At 36.0% G+C, this 17,234-nt stretch overlaps 3 protein-coding genes, 1 long non-coding RNA gene and 1 pseudogene across 6 annotated transcripts in view; 4 read left to right on the top strand and 1 right to left on the bottom strand.

Moving 5' to 3' along the window:
• LOC104749622 overlaps positions 1 to 278 on the top strand; it is a 1,092-nt gene extending 814 nt beyond the window's left edge. The window contains exon 2 of the long non-coding RNA XR_761451.2: positions 7 to 278. This is a non-coding gene — a long non-coding RNA (uncharacterized LOC104749622). The remainder of the gene's footprint in view (positions 1 to 6) is intronic.
• Positions 1,681 to 4,896, top strand: LOC104749621 (probable beta-1,3-galactosyltransferase 3). Of its 2 annotated transcripts, none has more exons than XM_010471285.2 (11): positions 1,681 to 2,135; positions 2,583 to 2,679; positions 2,777 to 2,841; positions 2,930 to 3,141; positions 3,224 to 3,287; positions 3,378 to 3,450; positions 3,540 to 3,660; positions 3,748 to 3,835; positions 3,922 to 4,047; positions 4,122 to 4,231; positions 4,422 to 4,896. In XM_010471285.2, exons 1-11 carry the CDS (start codon positions 2,023 to 2,025, stop codon positions 4,568 to 4,570), a joined length of 1,218 nt encoding a protein of 405 aa, XP_010469587.1. In that variant the 5' UTR covers positions 1,681 to 2,022; the 3' UTR covers positions 4,571 to 4,896. The 2 variants fall into 2 exon arrangements, with proteins under 2 accessions (XP_010469587.1, XP_010469586.1); XM_010471284.2 differs by having other exon boundaries at positions 2,768 to 2,841.
• On the top strand, positions 5,266 to 8,621 carry LOC104749619 (ent-kaurenoic acid oxidase 2). Of its 2 annotated transcripts, none has more exons than XM_010471283.2 (9): positions 5,266 to 5,354; positions 6,205 to 6,511; positions 6,664 to 7,141; positions 7,231 to 7,494; positions 7,588 to 7,674; positions 7,755 to 7,833; positions 7,918 to 8,024; positions 8,123 to 8,244; positions 8,324 to 8,621. In XM_010471283.2, exons 2-9 carry the CDS (start codon positions 6,276 to 6,278, stop codon positions 8,418 to 8,420), a joined length of 1,470 nt encoding a protein of 489 aa, XP_010469585.1. In that variant the 5' UTR covers positions 5,266 to 5,354; positions 6,205 to 6,275; the 3' UTR covers positions 8,421 to 8,621. The 2 variants fall into 2 exon arrangements, with proteins under 2 accessions (XP_010469585.1, XP_019094098.1); XM_019238553.1 differs by lacking the exon at positions 5,266 to 5,354 and adding an exon at positions 5,711 to 5,820.
• Positions 9,000 to 11,987, top strand: LOC104749618 (uncharacterized TPR repeat-containing protein At2g32450-like). Its single transcript, XM_010471281.2, has one exon. It carries the CDS (start codon positions 9,345 to 9,347, stop codon positions 11,775 to 11,777), a length of 2,433 nt encoding a protein of 810 aa, XP_010469583.1. The 5' UTR covers positions 9,000 to 9,344; the 3' UTR covers positions 11,778 to 11,987.
• LOC104749617 lies at positions 13,207 to 15,844 on the bottom strand (annotated as a pseudogene).

Below are 17,234 nucleotides of genomic sequence, written 5' to 3'. Positions count from 1 at the left end.
GTGAAGAGGAGGAGTGGAAGAAGCGGTTCTTGGGTCGATGACTCCGTCTTGGGATCGAAGAGGAAGCTTAAAGCCCCATGTTTATCCACTTCTTGTTTGATTGAAATCACCAAACTCCAATTTCATAATTAGTTGGTACTTTTTTGTGCAGTTTTGTGAATTTTTGTGTTGTGTTTCGCTCTCCTTACTTGTATTCCTCACTCGTTTCAGTTTCAACAAACGCTGAGGAATAGTTTTGACCACCACAACAAAGTTAAATTGGTTTCCCCTTGGCTTTAGTCATCCTCTTGCCTTTAGGTTATAGTTTTGAACACAATCCATCTTTAAATTGGTTTCCCTTGGGTTCATTCAACCATCTTGGCTTTAGGGTATATAGTTTTGAACATAAACATATATATTAAGTCGCTTAGATGGACAAAAAAATGAGATATCTCCAACATCTGATGCATGTTAAAGTTGTCAACTTATTTATATAACAAGCATTATAAAGATGTATTGGTTCCCAATGTTCTATGCTACTACAAAGCTCAATATTGTACTAGTCACGTAGATAGAAGAAGAAGCTTGCAAGAGTTGAAAAAAATGATCACTTTGTAGAGAACAAATTTGGATCGAATATATATGCATGGTCCTCATATATATATATACTTTTTTTTCTTTAGTATTGGAATTAGGTATATACATCGCCCTACACCCAGAGACTTCTGGCTGTAAAAAAAATGATAATAGTGTAAATAATATAGTTGAAAAATAACGAATCCTATCAAAGCATGTGTGTGTGTGCCTTAGAAGAAGATCATGTGTTATCTGCTGCTGAACACAAGAAAAAAAAAAAAGATGAGGACCAACCCAATGCCCTTTTTCATCAACCGCACTTGTCCATTATTCTTTCGACCTCTACGTTACACCAAAAGGAAAGAAACCTCCAACTATATACATTTACTTCTTTTTTTTTTGTTTTTTTTTCATGCCACAAAAATATATGTATATTTATTTCTCTCTTATAAACTTAAGATAATGGGATTATATCCATAGTGATATATATTTAAATATCAACAACAGTGTAAAAACCCACCAAAAAGGCAAAAGGCAGACATTTTGGAAATATCGTAGATTTATAGCAATAAACTAGTACACATCATTATCTAGAGTGGTGATAAGATTTGATGGCCTAACTTCACATTCATTAATATTTCATTTTACCTCATCTGAAAACTTGAAAATATCATAAATTTATTTTTTACTAATAAAATTAACACACCATTTGATAAGAAAGAAATCTCTTAATTAGAATTTTTATCAAAAGAAAAAAATTCAATTAGAATAGTTGAGTATGAAAACTTAGAAAGATTAGGTAGATGTAGTTAAAATTTTGAATCATAAGACAAGAAATAAGAAAGACATATCAAACGTGATTAGATGGATCGAAAAATATATATAGGCATAATAACATTGTTTTCAAAATTTACACATCATAATAAATTCGACAATCTAAAAATCATTAAATAATCTTTTTGTTTTACCAAAATAAAATACTACATATAGCATATAGTAATACTAAAAAACGGTTTGATAGGGACAGTTAGGTAAATTCCAAAGAAATGTCAACCGAAGAAGAGTTCGGTATAAAATTAAACCGGAACGGTTAAGAGTTCGTTCTCTTCTTATTTCTTCTTCTTCCTTCTTCTTCCACTCTAAACGTCCCCTGCGATTCATTTACAGAGAGCCACACAGATTGAGACAGAGAGAGAGAGAGAGAGAGAGCAAGAATCTCTTATCAAAAAAGAACTCTCGAGTACCACCACTTCTCTTGGATTACGTGAAAAAAAATCTCAACTTTTTGGTTTTGAAGAAGCTCTCAAAATTGAGTTACTCTTCTTTTGTAGAGTCTTTGTGAGTTGACCTGGTTTACTGTTTTGATTCGTCTTATGGAGTTGATCGAATTGAAATAACTACTTTGGTTCCTGGGGAATCTTTTTTTTTTTTTGTTTTCTGGTTGTGTGAAAGAGAATAAAAAAAAAAATGTCGACGAAGATGAAAGGAGAGATTTTTATCTCTAAAAGCTTAGTATCTAAGAAATGGACATTATTACTCTGCTTTGGGAGCTTCTGCTTTGGGATACTCTTCACCGATAGGTATGAATTTTTTTTGTTTTTCTGGAACAGTTTTTGAATTTGTGCTCCATTACTACTTTGGGATGCTCTTATTATGATTTGTTTCTTCCACAGATTGATCGAGTTTAAAAAAAGAAAACAAGTTTCGTGTTTCAATGGGTTTTGATTACTTTATTCAATTTTAACAAATTTGCTTTCTGATGTTTTATAAATTTTCCTCCTTTTTGGGTCTTGACTGGTGTATACTCACCATTGTTTTGAACCTCAATGTTTCAACTTTTGATTATTTTGATCTGATTGGTAATTTCGTTTCTTGTCATTTCCTATTCTCTTTGGTTTGATGAAACAGAATGAGATGTATAGCACTCACATGATGATTACTGTATATACCTTTGGAGTAAGCTACAAGACCTGAATTTTGAAACTAACACACTCTCAAAACATTTGGTATGAAATTTCCTGTTGCAGGATGTGGAATATTCCAGAGTCTAAAGACATAACTCGACCATCCGTAACAGAAGCTGAAAGGTTGAAGCTGATCTCTGAAGGCTGTGGTCCCAAAACTGTGAGTGTAATAATGTGTTCTTTGTTGGATTCATTTTTAGTAAAATGAGTTTGCTGTGTTAATGGTCTGATTGGTTTTGATTTTTTTGCTTTACCAGAAAGAAGTAAATCGTGATCCTCAGGCTTTATTTGGAGAAGTTTCAAAGACTCATAACGCTATACAGTAAGATAACTCTTAAGCTGAAGTGATCCAAAAGACATTATCTTCCAAACCTTCTTATAACTAAAATCTGTTCTTGTTTAACTTTCAGGTCATTGGATAAGACTATTTCAAGCTTAGAGATGGAGTTAGCCGCAGCAAGATCAGCTCAAGAATCTTTAACAAACAGTGCTCCTATATCGAATGATGTAGAGAAGAAGCAATTACCTAGGAAAAGACGGTATTTGATGGTTGTAGGGATTAATACCGCTTTTAGTAGCAGAAAGAGAAGAGATTCTGTTCGAACAACTTGGATGCCTTCAGGTTCTCACTTCATTCTCTATCTTCATTATCTTCAAGATTGCTGATATCAATATGTTTCTTGATGGTTGTATACTGCTTGTAGGTGAAAAAAGAAAAAAGTTGGAAGAAGAGAAAGGAATTATTATACGGTTTGTGATTGGTCATAGGTGAGTTAACTATGTTCTTACATAGTTACTGAGATGAGTCGAATTCAGTATTCTCTGTATATCTGATGTTATATGTCATTGGTTCTTTAGTGCCACTGCTGGTGGAATTCTAGACCGATCCATTGAAGCAGAGGACAAGAAGCATGGAGATTTCTTGAGATTGGTATTTTTTTTTTCTCACATCTTTTGATGTCCAAAGTCATTATTATAGGTTTCTTATCTTCATTTGTGATTCTCTACTGCTTTTAACAGGACCATGTTGAAGGATACCTCGAGTTATCAGGCAAAACGAAAACATATTTTTCTACTGCGGTTTCAATGTGGGATGCAGAGTTCTATGTTAAAGTAGATGATGATGTTCATGTAAATATCGGTAAGCTCTACAAGCTAGTAACCTTGTTCCCCATTTTGTATGTTGCTACTGCTAGTATCAAATGTTTTTGTTTTGAAATATCCACAGCAACCCTTGGGGAAACTCTTGTTAGACACAGGAAGAAACCTCGACTCTATATCGGCTGCATGAAATCTGGTCCAGTCCTCTCTCAAAAGTAAAAATCCCATTTCTCTCACTTTCCTTCTTTTATGAATCAGTTTCTTGTTTTCGTTTTAACTCTTGTTTTTGTCTATGGAGCAGAGGAGTTAGATACCACGAGCCTGAGTATTGGAAATTTGGTGAGAACGGGAACAAGTACTTTCGTCATGCTACTGGACAGTTATACGCCATTTCAAGAGACTTGGCTTCTTATATCTCTCTTAATCAGTAAGATTTGAACTTCTTTGTAATTGTATTCATGTCTCATTCTCCATCTAATTTCCTGTGTTAATATGTTTCAGGCGTGTTCTGCACAAATATGCAAATGAGGATGTTACATTAGGTGCTTGGTTTATCGGGCTTGATGTTACACATATCGATGATAGAAGGCTATGTTGCGGCACTCCTCCTGGTACCTTTCTCCGTTTCTCTTCCTTTCCCCCAATTTTTCTAGACTCAGTTCAAAAGATTCTAAATGATTGTAAAGTCGCAAAACGTTGTTAGTTTAGTTCTAAGTACCTAACTAGAATATTTTATTCGAAGCTAAGATTACCTTAACCAGAATCTTGATGTAACTAAATGTGATTCTTGGAAAATTGCAGATTGTGAATGGAAAGCACAGGCAGGAAACATATGTGTAGCTTCATTCGACTGGACATGCAGCGGTATCTGCAGATCAGCTGATCGGATAAAAGAGGTTCATAAGCGATGTGGTGAACCGGAAAACGCTATCTGGAAAGCCAGTTTTTGAGGCCTTCCGCAACATTATTATACATATAGATCATATAAAGAATTGTTTCCACTTTCAGATCCAAACGGTCATCAAACGATGATCAAGCGGAAACATTTCTTCTTCTTCATATTCTTTATGGACCAAGAAGATACCTACTTCTGTTGTATATCATAGATTCATAGTTACTTACTTACATAGGAGAGGACTAGAGAGAAATATGTATGAAGTGAACCTCTTGCAAAGATAGGGTTTGCGTTTAAGAAACGGTTTGTAACAAAGCGTTTTCCGTTTTAGTAGAAGGAAGCTAGACGCTGCAGCAAACGCGCCTGCTTCTTTTTTTTTTTTTTTTTTGGTTGTTTTATTTTTGGAGTGAAAGTATAGTTTGTGGATTTAGAGTTTAGACCAATACAAGCTACAATATTATTGATTTGATTAGGAATTTAGGATTTTCGATTTGTGAATCATGAATAAGAAGATTTCAAGTTTGTGTATCTTCTTCTGCTTTAGACTTTACTTAAAGTAACGCATTTTTTAATACCTTGTTACAAAGAAATAAATATAACAATGTTTGTGGCACTCACAAGTCATAATGCTCCTTTTATTTACTTACTCTGTGCCCTCACACAATCTCTGGTTCGGTGGTTGTACGGAGATGGCGGAGAAGGCAAATCCGGCAAGTTCTGAGACCTGTTTAGTCGGAGGGACTTAAATTTTGCATTTTTATTCTGCCCACGTAATAGCTCTCGCCTCTCGGACAATGAGGGAGACGAAGCAGGGTCTCATTTCCTACTCGCTGAAAAAGGTCAGATTTTTTTCTCTCTTCCTCTTCTTTTGGTGACTTGGTACCAAGTGGTGAAACATCAAGAACTCAAATGAGTTGTGGGTTTTGTTTAGAGGAAGACAAAATTGATGTGACCGAAAAAAAAGGTAACCCTTGATGAGCAAAACTGAACCAAACAAAAATAAAGTCTTTGTGTCTTTTCATTATTCACGAGAAATTTGATACGAGTTGCTGTGTCTATGTTCCATTTTTTGGATTCTTCTGTGATTTTGTATTGGGAACGTGTGCTCTTTGGTTTCTTCACCGCCATTTTTACGCCCCTTTTGTATTCTACCGAAACGTTTAGTTAGTGTTCCACTTCTCTAATTTGTGAGTTTTCCTCTTACTCTGCTCACCCTTTCCTTCTTCTCTGTACAATTGGTTTCCTCACAAAGTTTGGTTCTGTATCTGTGAGTTACTACCATAGTACCATAGTACGATTTGCTTGGTATGTTGTTCATTTTAGAAGTTTCTTATGTGATTGTTGTGATCAATATATGTGTGTTAAAGAGTATTGGTTTTGGTAAATAGCTTATTTTCTCAAACGAGGTTAAAGGCTTTAGGGAAAAGGCGAAAAGGTATAGAGAGCTAAAATGGAAAAGGAAAGTATGGTCATTTCGCACTATACATGTGAATAGCTATCCAACAAAATAGATAGAAAACAAGCGGTCGGGCTCTTTAGTTTAAAGTCTAGATAAGTATCAGTCCCTTGATAGACTCAACTACACTGTTTCACTATTCTAATCAAAGTTTTTTGTCTGTTTACTACTTTGTAAAGTTGAAAGAAAACGCCTTTTTAGAGATATTTCTCACCGCTTTTATGTATCTGCAGGGTATGATATAATATCCAGAGGATACAAGGGGTCAGGGTGAGGGGAGTGTTTACTGTTTACGACTGAAGCTATGACGGAAACGGCTTTCATTCTCATGTTGTTCCCTTTGGTAGTATTGGGATTGTTTGTTTTGAAATGGGTGTTGAAGGGAGTGAATGTTTGGATTTATGAGTCCAAACTTGGAGAGAAAAAACACTATCTGCCTCCAGGAGATTTGGGATGGCCTGTCATAGGCAACATGTGGTCCTTTCTTAGAGCTTTCAAAACATCTGATCCTGAATCCTTCATCCGATCCTACAACACAAGGTATATACATCGCTCTCTCTCTCTTCTCAAACTATTTCGCACAAAGTGCGCGCTCAGTTCCATTACTATTTGCTTTGGTTGAGATTTTATTTTTGCTTCTCCATATCATAATTGACAACGTAGACATACTCTCCGTGTCCTTAATGATACAGATATGGGCGTACCGGTATTTATAAAGCGCACATGTTTGGGTACCCATGTGTATTAGTAACAACACCAGAGACTTGTCGACGAGTACTAACAGATGATGATGCCTTCCACATAGGTTGGCCAAAATCCACCATGAAACTCATTGGCAGGAGGTCCTTTATCGGTATCTCTTTTGAAGAACACAAGCGGCTCAGGCGTTTGACTTCTGCTCCTGTCAATGGTCCTGAAGCTCTCTCTGTCTACATACAATACATTGAAGAAACTGTTATTACTGGTCTAGAAAAATGGTCCAAAATGGGAGAAATCGAGTTCTTATCTCATGTGCGTAAGCTTACATTTAAAATCATTATGCACATATTTCTCAGCAGTGAGAGTGAGCATGTCATGGATGCATTGGAACGGGAATATACCAACCTTAACTATGGAGTTCGAGCTATGGGTATTAATCTTCCTGGTTTTGCCTATCATAGAGCTTTGAAGGTAAACCATTAAGCAACCTTTTTTGCCACTTTGTTTCCATTTGTGCATACCTTTTGGGATTTAAGGATTGGTATATTCCATTTATACAGGCAAGGAAGAAACTTGTAGCTGTCTTTCAGTCCATCGTGACTAATCGAAGAAACCAAAGGGAGCAGAACGTTTCATCCAGGAGAAAAGACATGTTAGATAATCTAATAGATGTTGAAGATGAAAACGGAAGAACTTTAGATGACGAGGAGATTATTGATATTTTGTTGATGTATCTTAATGCGGGTCATGAATCCTCTGGACACCTCATTATGTGGTCTACCATTTTGCTGCAAGAACACCCTGAGATTCTACAAAAGGCAAAGGTAAATGAGAAGATATCTTCTTCTTTTTCGTGCCTTTTTCCATTTCACCATTTCAGTTTACAATCTTGAGTTGTGATATTTAAATTACCATAGGAAGAACAAGAGAGGATCTTGAGAAAGAGAGCGCCAGGTCAGAAGTTGACACTAAAAGAGACGCGTGAAATGGAGTATCTTTCTCAGGTTAAGTTTTCTGGCTTATATAACATGGCATTATAGTATGATTTGTAACAGTCTTTTACTGATAGAAGAGGTTTTACCAGGTCATTGATGAGACACTTCGAGTAATAACATTCTCTCTGACGGCCTTCCGGGAAGCGAAAAGTGATGTCCAAATAAACGGTCAGTAATACTCATTAGCTACATGGAACACGGCAAATCATTTGAAAGCTTTTATAGTTCTCCTTTTTCATGTTTTGTTTTCAGGCTATATCATACCAAAAGGCTGGAAGGTTCTGACTTGGTTTAGGGACGTTCATTTGGACCCTGAGATCTACCCGGATCCAAAGAAATTTGATCCTTCAAGATGGAAGGTATCTAGAGATAACAGAGTTCTAACTCTAAACTGTATTAGGTGATGAAGTCTCTTATATGTCAAAAGTAACTGAACATTGTCTGGTTCATTCAACAGGGATACACACCAAAAGCAGGCACATTCCTTCCTTTTGGTTTAGGAAGCCATCTGTGCCCTGGAAACGATCTTGCCAAGCTCGAGATTTCCATATTTCTTCATCATTTTCTCCTCAAATACCGGTAACTCTCTCTCTCCCTCTCTGTGTATATAGCTCAGCTGAAGAATCATAATGTTTTGTTTCCAATAACGAAATTGCAGGGTGGAACGGAGCAATCCCGGTTGTCCAGTGATGTTCTTGCCTCACAATAGACCCAAAGATAATTGCTTAGCAAGAATCACCAAAACGACGGCGTAATCATTCTGCAAACTAGTTAGACCAAATCCAAATGTACTGTATAAGCTTCTTCTCAGGTTTTCCCATTGTTCTCCCTCTCTTCTCTTAGAACTCGATCCAAACCAGTTTCGGTTTGTGAATTTGGTTTACTAGCAAAAAACTATATGTATCCATAGAGTTTGAAGGAATTTTCCAAGTAATATACCAAACTTTTTCAAATTAGGATATATAAAAAAAAAGTAAAATTTTAGTTTCCTGAAATAGTTTGATTACCACATTAAGGATAATGTGGATTGGAGTAAACTAAGGTTTGTTCTTTTATTTGGCATTTATTAGCCTAATAAATGCATCATTTTATTTCTTCTCTCTCGTTATCTAAATAGTACTAATTTCAAACTTCTAATACAAGTGGAGAATTGACTTCTTCAATAAATTGAAATATTCAAATTAAATTGGTATTGATTAATTGAACTAAATTTATAGATTAGTAGTTGTACTTACTTTTCTCGAATTAAAATTAGAAGACAAATATTTTGTAAGAATTTAGCAAAATTAGAAATATAATTAAAGATAAGAGTTTAAAAAGCCCACAGAGCAGAGAGAACAGAACAGAGAACAACAACAGCACCGTTATCTCCTGTCCACTATCTGAGTTTTTCTTATACACAGACAAGAAAACAAATAGACAGCTCGAGAGCGAGACTCTTGTTCCATTTTTTTTTTTTTTTACAATTTCTTCTTCTTTCTTTAAATTTAGCAACTTTTTCTCTTCACACAATAAAAAAAGCTTCGATTTTGATCCGTAATTAGTGTTTTGCTACATTGGATTCTCACTTTTTCTCGACTGGTGTGTTCCATTCCTGAGCCCTGATTTTGTGGGGGAAACAGAAAAAAAAAAAAAAAAGTTTGGATTTTTATTTTATTTTTCCGGTGAGGGAAAAAAAAATGACGACGAGAGGAAGCAGATCGGAGAAAGTGAAGAGAATATTCCAGCAATTCGACATGAATCGTGACGGTGGGTTAAGCCGTGAAGAGATGTCGTCTCTCGTCGTAGCTGTAAACCCTAGGGTTAAATTCAGCGACGAACAAATCAGCGCGATTCTCGACGAAGTCTTTCGTACCTACGCTGAGTTCATCGACGGTGATAAAGGTTTGACCTTTGACGGTCTTCTCCGTACTTACGACGACGGAGCCGGAGACGTTGATCGTGATTTCGACGCTTTAGGAATTGAGTTTAACAACGCCGATGAGACGACAAAAGGTGGCGGTGGCTCGGAAGCTTCGTCTTCTTCGATTACTGATGAGAGAGCTGTTGAGGCTCAGAAGCAGCAGAGGACGGCTGCTTGGGCGGTTTCTCCCAACCATGGAATCGTTTTCGATGAGACGTGGAAGCTTGTTGATGATTTGGAGATTCTTGTGAAGAGGTTGAAGTCTAAGCATGAGAAAGATGGGAAATTGAAAGCGGATAGTAACAATAATAATAATGTGGATGCGTTCTCTGATGCTGGATGGTCTAGAGAGTTAGGTCCGTCTTCGGATATTTCTGATAAGAGAATCTATTGGGAAGAATCGAGTCATGATTACTCGGTGTTTGTTAAGGAACTAGGAGTGTTGAGAAGTAAAGCTGACGGTGCTAGATCAAGAGAAGAAGCATTTGATGGACATATGGCGATTGGTAGGGTTTTGTATGAGCATCAGTTGTTTAAAGAAGCTTTTGTTAGCTTCAAGAGAGCTTGTGAGTTGCAGCCGACGGATGTGAGACCTCATTTCAAAGCTGGGAATTGTCTTTATGTGTTGGGCAAGTATAAAGAGTCGAAAGATGAGTTTTTGTTGGCCTTGGAAGCTGCAGAGTCCGGTGGGAATCAATGGGCTTACTTGCTTCCTCAGATTTATGTTAACCTTGGTATCTCTCTTGAAGGTGAAGGTATGGTTTGGAATGCTTGTGAGTATTATAGAGAGGCTGCGATTCTTTGTCCAACGCATTATAGAGCCTTGAAGCTACTAGGTAGTGCTCTGTTCGGTGTAGGAGAGTATAGAGCTGCTGTGAAGGCTTTAGAGGAAGCTATATATTTGAAACCAGATTATGCGGATGCGCATTGTGATTTGGCTTCGTCGCTCCATGCTATGGGTGAGGATGAGAGAGCTATTGAGGTTTTCCAGAGAGCTATAGATTTGAAACCTGGTCATGTTGATGCTCTTTATAACCTCGGTGGGCTTTATATGGATTTGGGTAGGTTTCAGAGAGCTTCAGAGATGTACACTAGAGTTTTAGCTGTGTGGCCTAACCATTGGAGGGCTCAGTTAAACAAGGCTGTGTCTCTGTTGGGCGCTGGAGAGACTGAAGATGCTAAAAGGGCTTTGAAGGAAGCTCTGAAAATGACAAACCGAGTTGAATTGCACGATGCGATATCTCATCTGAAACAGTTGCAGAAGAAAAAAGTCAAAAATGGTAATAATGTGATCGAAGAAGGTCCGTTCATCGTTGTGGAACCTTCTAAGTTCAAGACGGTAGGCGAGAAGACTACTTTAAGACCAGATTTAGCCATAGCACTTCAAATTAGAGCCTTCCAGAGAGTTACAAGGCTTTGGAAATGCGATGTTGAAGCATTAAGAAGAGAGATGAGAGACAACAATGTTCCTGTATCTTATTCAGGCAATGGAGGACCAACAAAATCTATAAGGAGACCAAACTTAGAAGAGATTCTCCGGCGTCTGCTTAATGTCCTGAAACCTGAAACTTTTCAAGGAGCGGTCAAGGCCATAAACGAGAAAATCCTCTCAGTGCTCGATGATTCAAGGTCGGGAAGAGTTGATTTAGGAATGTTTTACGCGGTGATTGCTCCTTTATGTGGTGGCCATCCAGACAAAAGGAAAAGAGTTGCATTCGATGCGCTTCTTTGGAGACCTGTAAACGAAGGAAGCTCTCAGATTACAAAGATGGAAGCTGTTAGATACATCAAACTGTTGAGAGCTATCTACATACCGTCACAAGGAATGAGCGAAATGTTAGAAGTCCATGGAGGAGCAACGGATGATACTTCAACGGTAACGTTCAACCAGTTTCTTGGGATGTACGATGACTCAGAGTGGGGGTTTGGTATCATGTCGACTGTTGTGAAACTCGAAACAAGAGATAGGAATCGACATGGGAACCAGGTTTGTTCGGTTTGTAGGTATCCGGTTATCGGGTCTCGGTTTAAGGAAGTGAAAACCGGGTTTAGCCTCTGTAACCAATGTTACAGCGAAGGGAAAATTCCTCCAACGTTTAAACAGCAGGAGGAATATAAATTCAGAGAGTATGGGAGTGAAGTGGAAGCCATGAAAGCTAAGTGTGTTTGTTTTTCAATGCAGTCTCATAAAAGAACAATAGTCACTTGAAAAAAATATTCAGAAGCTTTTTTTTTCTGTGTGTGTGTGTGTGTGGTCTAATTTGTAGCTTTTTAATTTATTTGAAGTTGTGTGTATAGTTTTGATGCAAGTGTTTTGTTTGGTGAGCAACTAGTGTATGTTGTCTTTTTGTACTCTAAAATTTGATTATTTTTTCCACTCAATTGCAGATTAATATATGACTTTGTCAATGGTCGTGAATGGAATACAATTTCAGAATGTAATTTCTGACATTTTCAGGCTTGGCCCGCCTCTTCAAAACTAACAAATTGATATATGTAAAGACTTGTTCTGTCAGGTTCTGAAAAATCCAGTATCTAGAAGAGTAAGAATTGTCAGATCTAGACAGTTCAGAATCTAGAATTTTATAGCATCTCTAGTAGCATATTGATGCTAATTTTGGAATGAGTCCTTTTCTTAACCTTTATATCTTAGTGGTACTTTTTTTTTTCTTGCATTTGATTCAGTATTATATGACATAGCATTCTAGAGAATTATTACTATAATTTGAGGAACTTAAGAAGAAAGAAAAATAAAGCATATTTTGAGGATCACGTTTTATTTCCTTAGCTTTGGGGTCATAAGAAGTGACATCAATTTAGGGATCTATATGGATGTGTAAAGAAATAAAGAGACTTCAGATCTAGGAACAGCAGTGTGATGTCAGAACTCGGATAAGGTGCAAGTAGAAAAGACTAAGGAACCTTTGATGTGTGGATGGACTAGTTGTTGCATTATTATTCTATCTTCATTTTTCATTTTTCTTTCCAGAGGTGCCGAAATTTAAGGAAATAATAATATGCAAATGACATAAGCCAATGGCAGTGGATGCAACAAGTCGTCTCACTTGCCCAATCACATTCTCCTCCCCGATATTTCCTACTCTCTAGCTCTTCTTTGCTTCTTACGTGTGTAATAACAATTCTCCTTGAAAAAAAAAATTCAAATTACATTACATATGTTATAGGTGGTAGTGGTACTGGTTCACTACTTGCCGTAGCGAAAGGCAAATTAATTAGTAGTTCCATTGTTAAAAATCTAAACAACAATAAACTCAAGATTAGGATTTGCCTGAACATGATCAAGTAAATAGAAAATACTATCATTTTTTAATAAATATGTTGGCAACTTTGACATATATATTCCACTTGCGAAAATAATGATAATTTTCATATTCTCCATGTATTTAGTCACCACATGGTTGTGTACTTGGATTTAGACAAAAGAAAAAAAGGATATCATACTACATGGTCATTTAAATGCAATTATTTTTCTTGTAGAAATTCATTTATTGTTATGCTATAATTAAGTTCGATTTGTACCATGATTTAACAAAAACAAGAAAGTAAAAAGCTCATTCTCATCCCTTTATATTTCTTTTTTGTTTTGTTGGCCCCTTGAAAGCATGTTAACATTTAAGTTCATAACACATCCCAAATCGATTACTCTGAAGAAGTTTTTACACAACAAAGACAAATTAAGCTCACAATTAGCTTTCTTTTTCCCAAATCAAAGAAATGGTATATTGCTCATGAGGATGTTCCAAATTAACAAATTCTAGGCATGTTGCTCCAATAGCATGTCCCCAACGAGGCCGTTGGATCTACACTGGACGAAGGCGTCACCGTGGCTGGTTCCTCCTCCCTGCTGTTACCTTGATAATTTCCCATAAGAATTGATCCGCTCGTTGGGGCAAGATATGAGGCTTCGTTTTGGATTTCCGTCATCCGGTACCAATCAGGCAACGGCGTCGTTGTTGAAGGGAAGTTGTTGAGAAGGCTCATCAATAAGTCGTCATCATCATCCACCGTTGCTTTCACCATTGTTGGCTCATTGTACTTCTGAATATTAGGGTTTGTTCCTGTTTCGTCCAACCCAAGTTATATAATATCAAACACTAATTAAAAATGAAAGAGTTGACTAGACCTAAGATTATAATATCTATCTCTTCGATATAACCGAAGAATCAAAAATCCATACCAGATTCAATTTCACTTGATTACTGATTTCTTGATAATAATAAAAAAAAAAACCCAAAACAAAACAAAAAATCAAATTGAAATCCGGATTTAACACTTCCACTTGGTTACTATGCAACAAGGATTGGTTTTAACAAAAAAAGAAAAAAATGAAGATAGTGTGAAGTACTCCTTCTCTCTCATAAAATATTGATGTTTTGGGATATTTTTTTGTTCCACAAAAATTGATGTTTTGTAAACTTCAAAAAATAATTATTGAAAGTATTTAAAATTTTGAATTGCTATTGGTTTAAAATTAAATAATATTTCTTTAGTCAAAGAAAAAATATATTTAAACTCAGTAATCATTGTTTTCTTAGAATATGTAAAAACTTATAAACATCAATCTTTTAGAGACAGATGGAGTATATGTTCTTACCGAGTGATGATTGATGAGAAGAGTTAAGATGATCAGTTAACCGATTCTCAAAGTCCATCTTCATCCTCTCCTCTTGAAAGTTACATAGATCACTTGAGGAAACCCTAACGTCCTTGAAGAGTCGGCCACGAGATAAGGCTTGAGACTCCTCCAAGAGGGCATCAAGCAGTCCACTGTTGCCCGCAGGTGGTTCAAGATGGACACCATTGTCGAGAATAGGATTAGAACTGAACGAATCGATCGTTGTTTGGTTTGAAGGAAGCTCTAGGACAGTATTTTCTAGTCCTAAAGGGAAAGAACTCGGTCTCACCTCATGATCTCCCATAAGCAATGAACTGTAACTCAAAGCATCGATGTCTTTCTTATGGTAATTGCTTGTGTCCGAATTCTCAGATAGAAACTCAAGGATGTGGTTGGGATTGCAAAACTCGTTGGACGAAGACGATGAGGACAAAGGAAGAGAGAAACCAAAGTGGCTATTGTCATTCTCATCAAGGCTATTGTTGTAAAGAGAAAACATTTGAAATTTCATCGGTGAGTCGGGGATCGGGTTCAGGCCAGGATTAGTAGAGACTAAGGGATCATTAGGACGCATCTTTTTGGAAGGTTGGGAAGAGGAAGAATAGAATGAAGAAGAGGATATAGATGATGAAGTATTAGAAGAATTAGTGTATTGAATCATGTTTTGTTGGTTATGATGAAGAAGATCTTGGTTTTGGAACTGAAAGGAACTTAAATCAAACTCAAACTCATCATCATCGTTATCATCAATCCCTTGATGATGCTGATGAGTGTCATGAGGGTATAAAGGCAAACCAGCTCGTTGTCTTCTCTTCATCCTTGTGTTCCAATAATTCTTAATCTCGTTATCTGTTCTTCCTGGTAACTATACATACATCAAAACATCAAAACATCAAAAAATGAATATATCAAACAAAAGATTTAGAGATGCAAGATGATTAATTATGCCAAGAGAGAGAGAGAGAGAGAGAGAGAGAGAGAGAGAGAGAGAGAGAGAGAAAGAGAAAGAGAGATTCAAAGTTCAAACACATTAAATCATGAAAATTGTGTGTGTTAATCAAGAAAAAAAAAACAAATCAATTTTTAGTTTCTTGAATTGAAGAAAACAAATTAGTTTATAATAATAATTAAAAAAAACTTTTTAAAGAAATGAGAAGAAAAGAGAAAACAAACCTGAGAAGCCATACGTGCCCATTTGTTTCCGAGCTTAGCGTGAAGCTCGATGATGATCTTTTCTTCATCAGGAGTAAAAGATCCTTTCTTAAGATTTGGCCGGAGATGATTCGACAACTTTTCCCACACCGGAGCAAACCTGAGTTCTTTTGCACGGCGTTCCAATTACCTTCACCGTGTTTCCTAACGTACTCCGTCAAGATCGCATCCTCCGTCGCCGTCCACGGTCCTTTCTTCAACCCTCTTGCCTCCATAGCCGTCGTCGTCGTCTCTTCACCACCGTCCATCTTATGGAACACGACGACCCTCCGATCAAGGAGGAAAAAAAGGATTTGTTTTCTCTCTGTTACTTGTTGATGATATATACGATGTTTTGTATGTGTGTTAAATATTTTGTATATATGAGTATTATTGTGTGTTTTGGAATTAGATATATAGAGAGAAAATGAGGAAAAGGGTGAATTCTATTTTTGGGGGGTGTTTGGTGTATATTTGGAAGAAAAAAATATATATAAATTTGTACTTTGATGATTATTACGTAATAATTTGTTGTTATTTTACGTGCTTTATTTAAACTTTTTTTAATGCCTTCCTTGTTTTGTCTTCTCTTCTCTTTTGGTCTTTCATTAGAGAGAAAGACAGAGAGATTTTAAGAAATTACAGAGGAGATAGAGTTGATGATGAGAGAGAGATAAAGTTAAATTGTCTATTGGAGATGATAAAACTTGTGTCATGAGCTACTTATTACTAATTACTTTATCACATCTTAGTGTCTTAATCTATTTTTTTTCTCTTTGCTTACAAAGATAGGTTTGTGTTTATATATAAGTCGTTCTCAATAATCCTTAGTAATTTAGTCAAAACCGTTTATTTGATGTTAACAGAGCATCTAATTGAAAATGACTTGTTCCACCTACTAATAAACTTTTATGAAGCATTGGCAAACACTTGATGAATATATTATGACTAAGCTAAAATATCAAAAACTAAGCCTTGGAAGTAACATATATTTCTTGACAAGAAATGATTAAATTTTTTTTTAAGAAAATTGTGAAATGGACATATGAATTAAAGAAGAAGAAGCAAAAAAAAAAAAAAAAGAGGAGTGAGCTTCTTTCACGGCCGCGCATTGCATGCCTAATGGAATGGGACGTTCTCTTCGAAGACGCGTTTTTCTCTTATTTATTTTACTTGTCTTACTCCTTTTCTTTATCCCCCCACGCCTTTTCTGTCTTTCTTCTTGCTCTTTTATTCATTTTTTAAAAATTTTCTATAAATTTTTAAATGAGAAAATAAAGAATGTAATGAGTTTTTGTTTTTTTCCTAGGGTAGAGGAAAATAAAGATAAATCAAAGGTCATTTTATGCGATATTTCATGCAAAATTACGTTGGCATGATCACTTTTCATATGAGCACATTTTTATCATAGGAGTTTGAGTCTTATAAGCAAATACTTCTTTTTTTCTTCTTTAAGAGCAAAAATATATATGCGCCAAAGTTTCGAATTGTATTACAACACTCCTCCTCTTCACAGATTCCCTAGCTTATTTTCATTACAGCTCTATAAATTAATTAATGTTCAGATTTAATAAAAGCAAATTTATATGATTTATAATTTTGTCTTACATACATAATGTCTATTCATGAGTTCAACGCGTCTGACAAATTTTTCCTTCAAAAAAATGACGTTGAATGCTTTTTTTTTTCTCTATTTGAAAAAAAGAAATGAATGATAAACACATGTATTTGGTGAAAAAATTCTATGTTCAAAATTTTTAACTTAAATTATTCCATAGTTACATTAAAAAATCCGCCTATAAAATTTCATCAGCCATGCTTAGGAATATGTATTTCTCT

Source organism: Camelina sativa, chromosome 16 (assembly GCF_000633955.1).
Source record: "Camelina sativa cultivar DH55 chromosome 16, Cs, whole genome shotgun sequence".
NCBI lineage: Eukaryota > Viridiplantae > Streptophyta > Magnoliopsida > Brassicales > Brassicaceae > Camelina > Camelina sativa.
The sequence above is the reverse complement of the archived record's forward strand: the minus strand, read 5'-3'. Positions and strand labels throughout refer to the sequence as shown.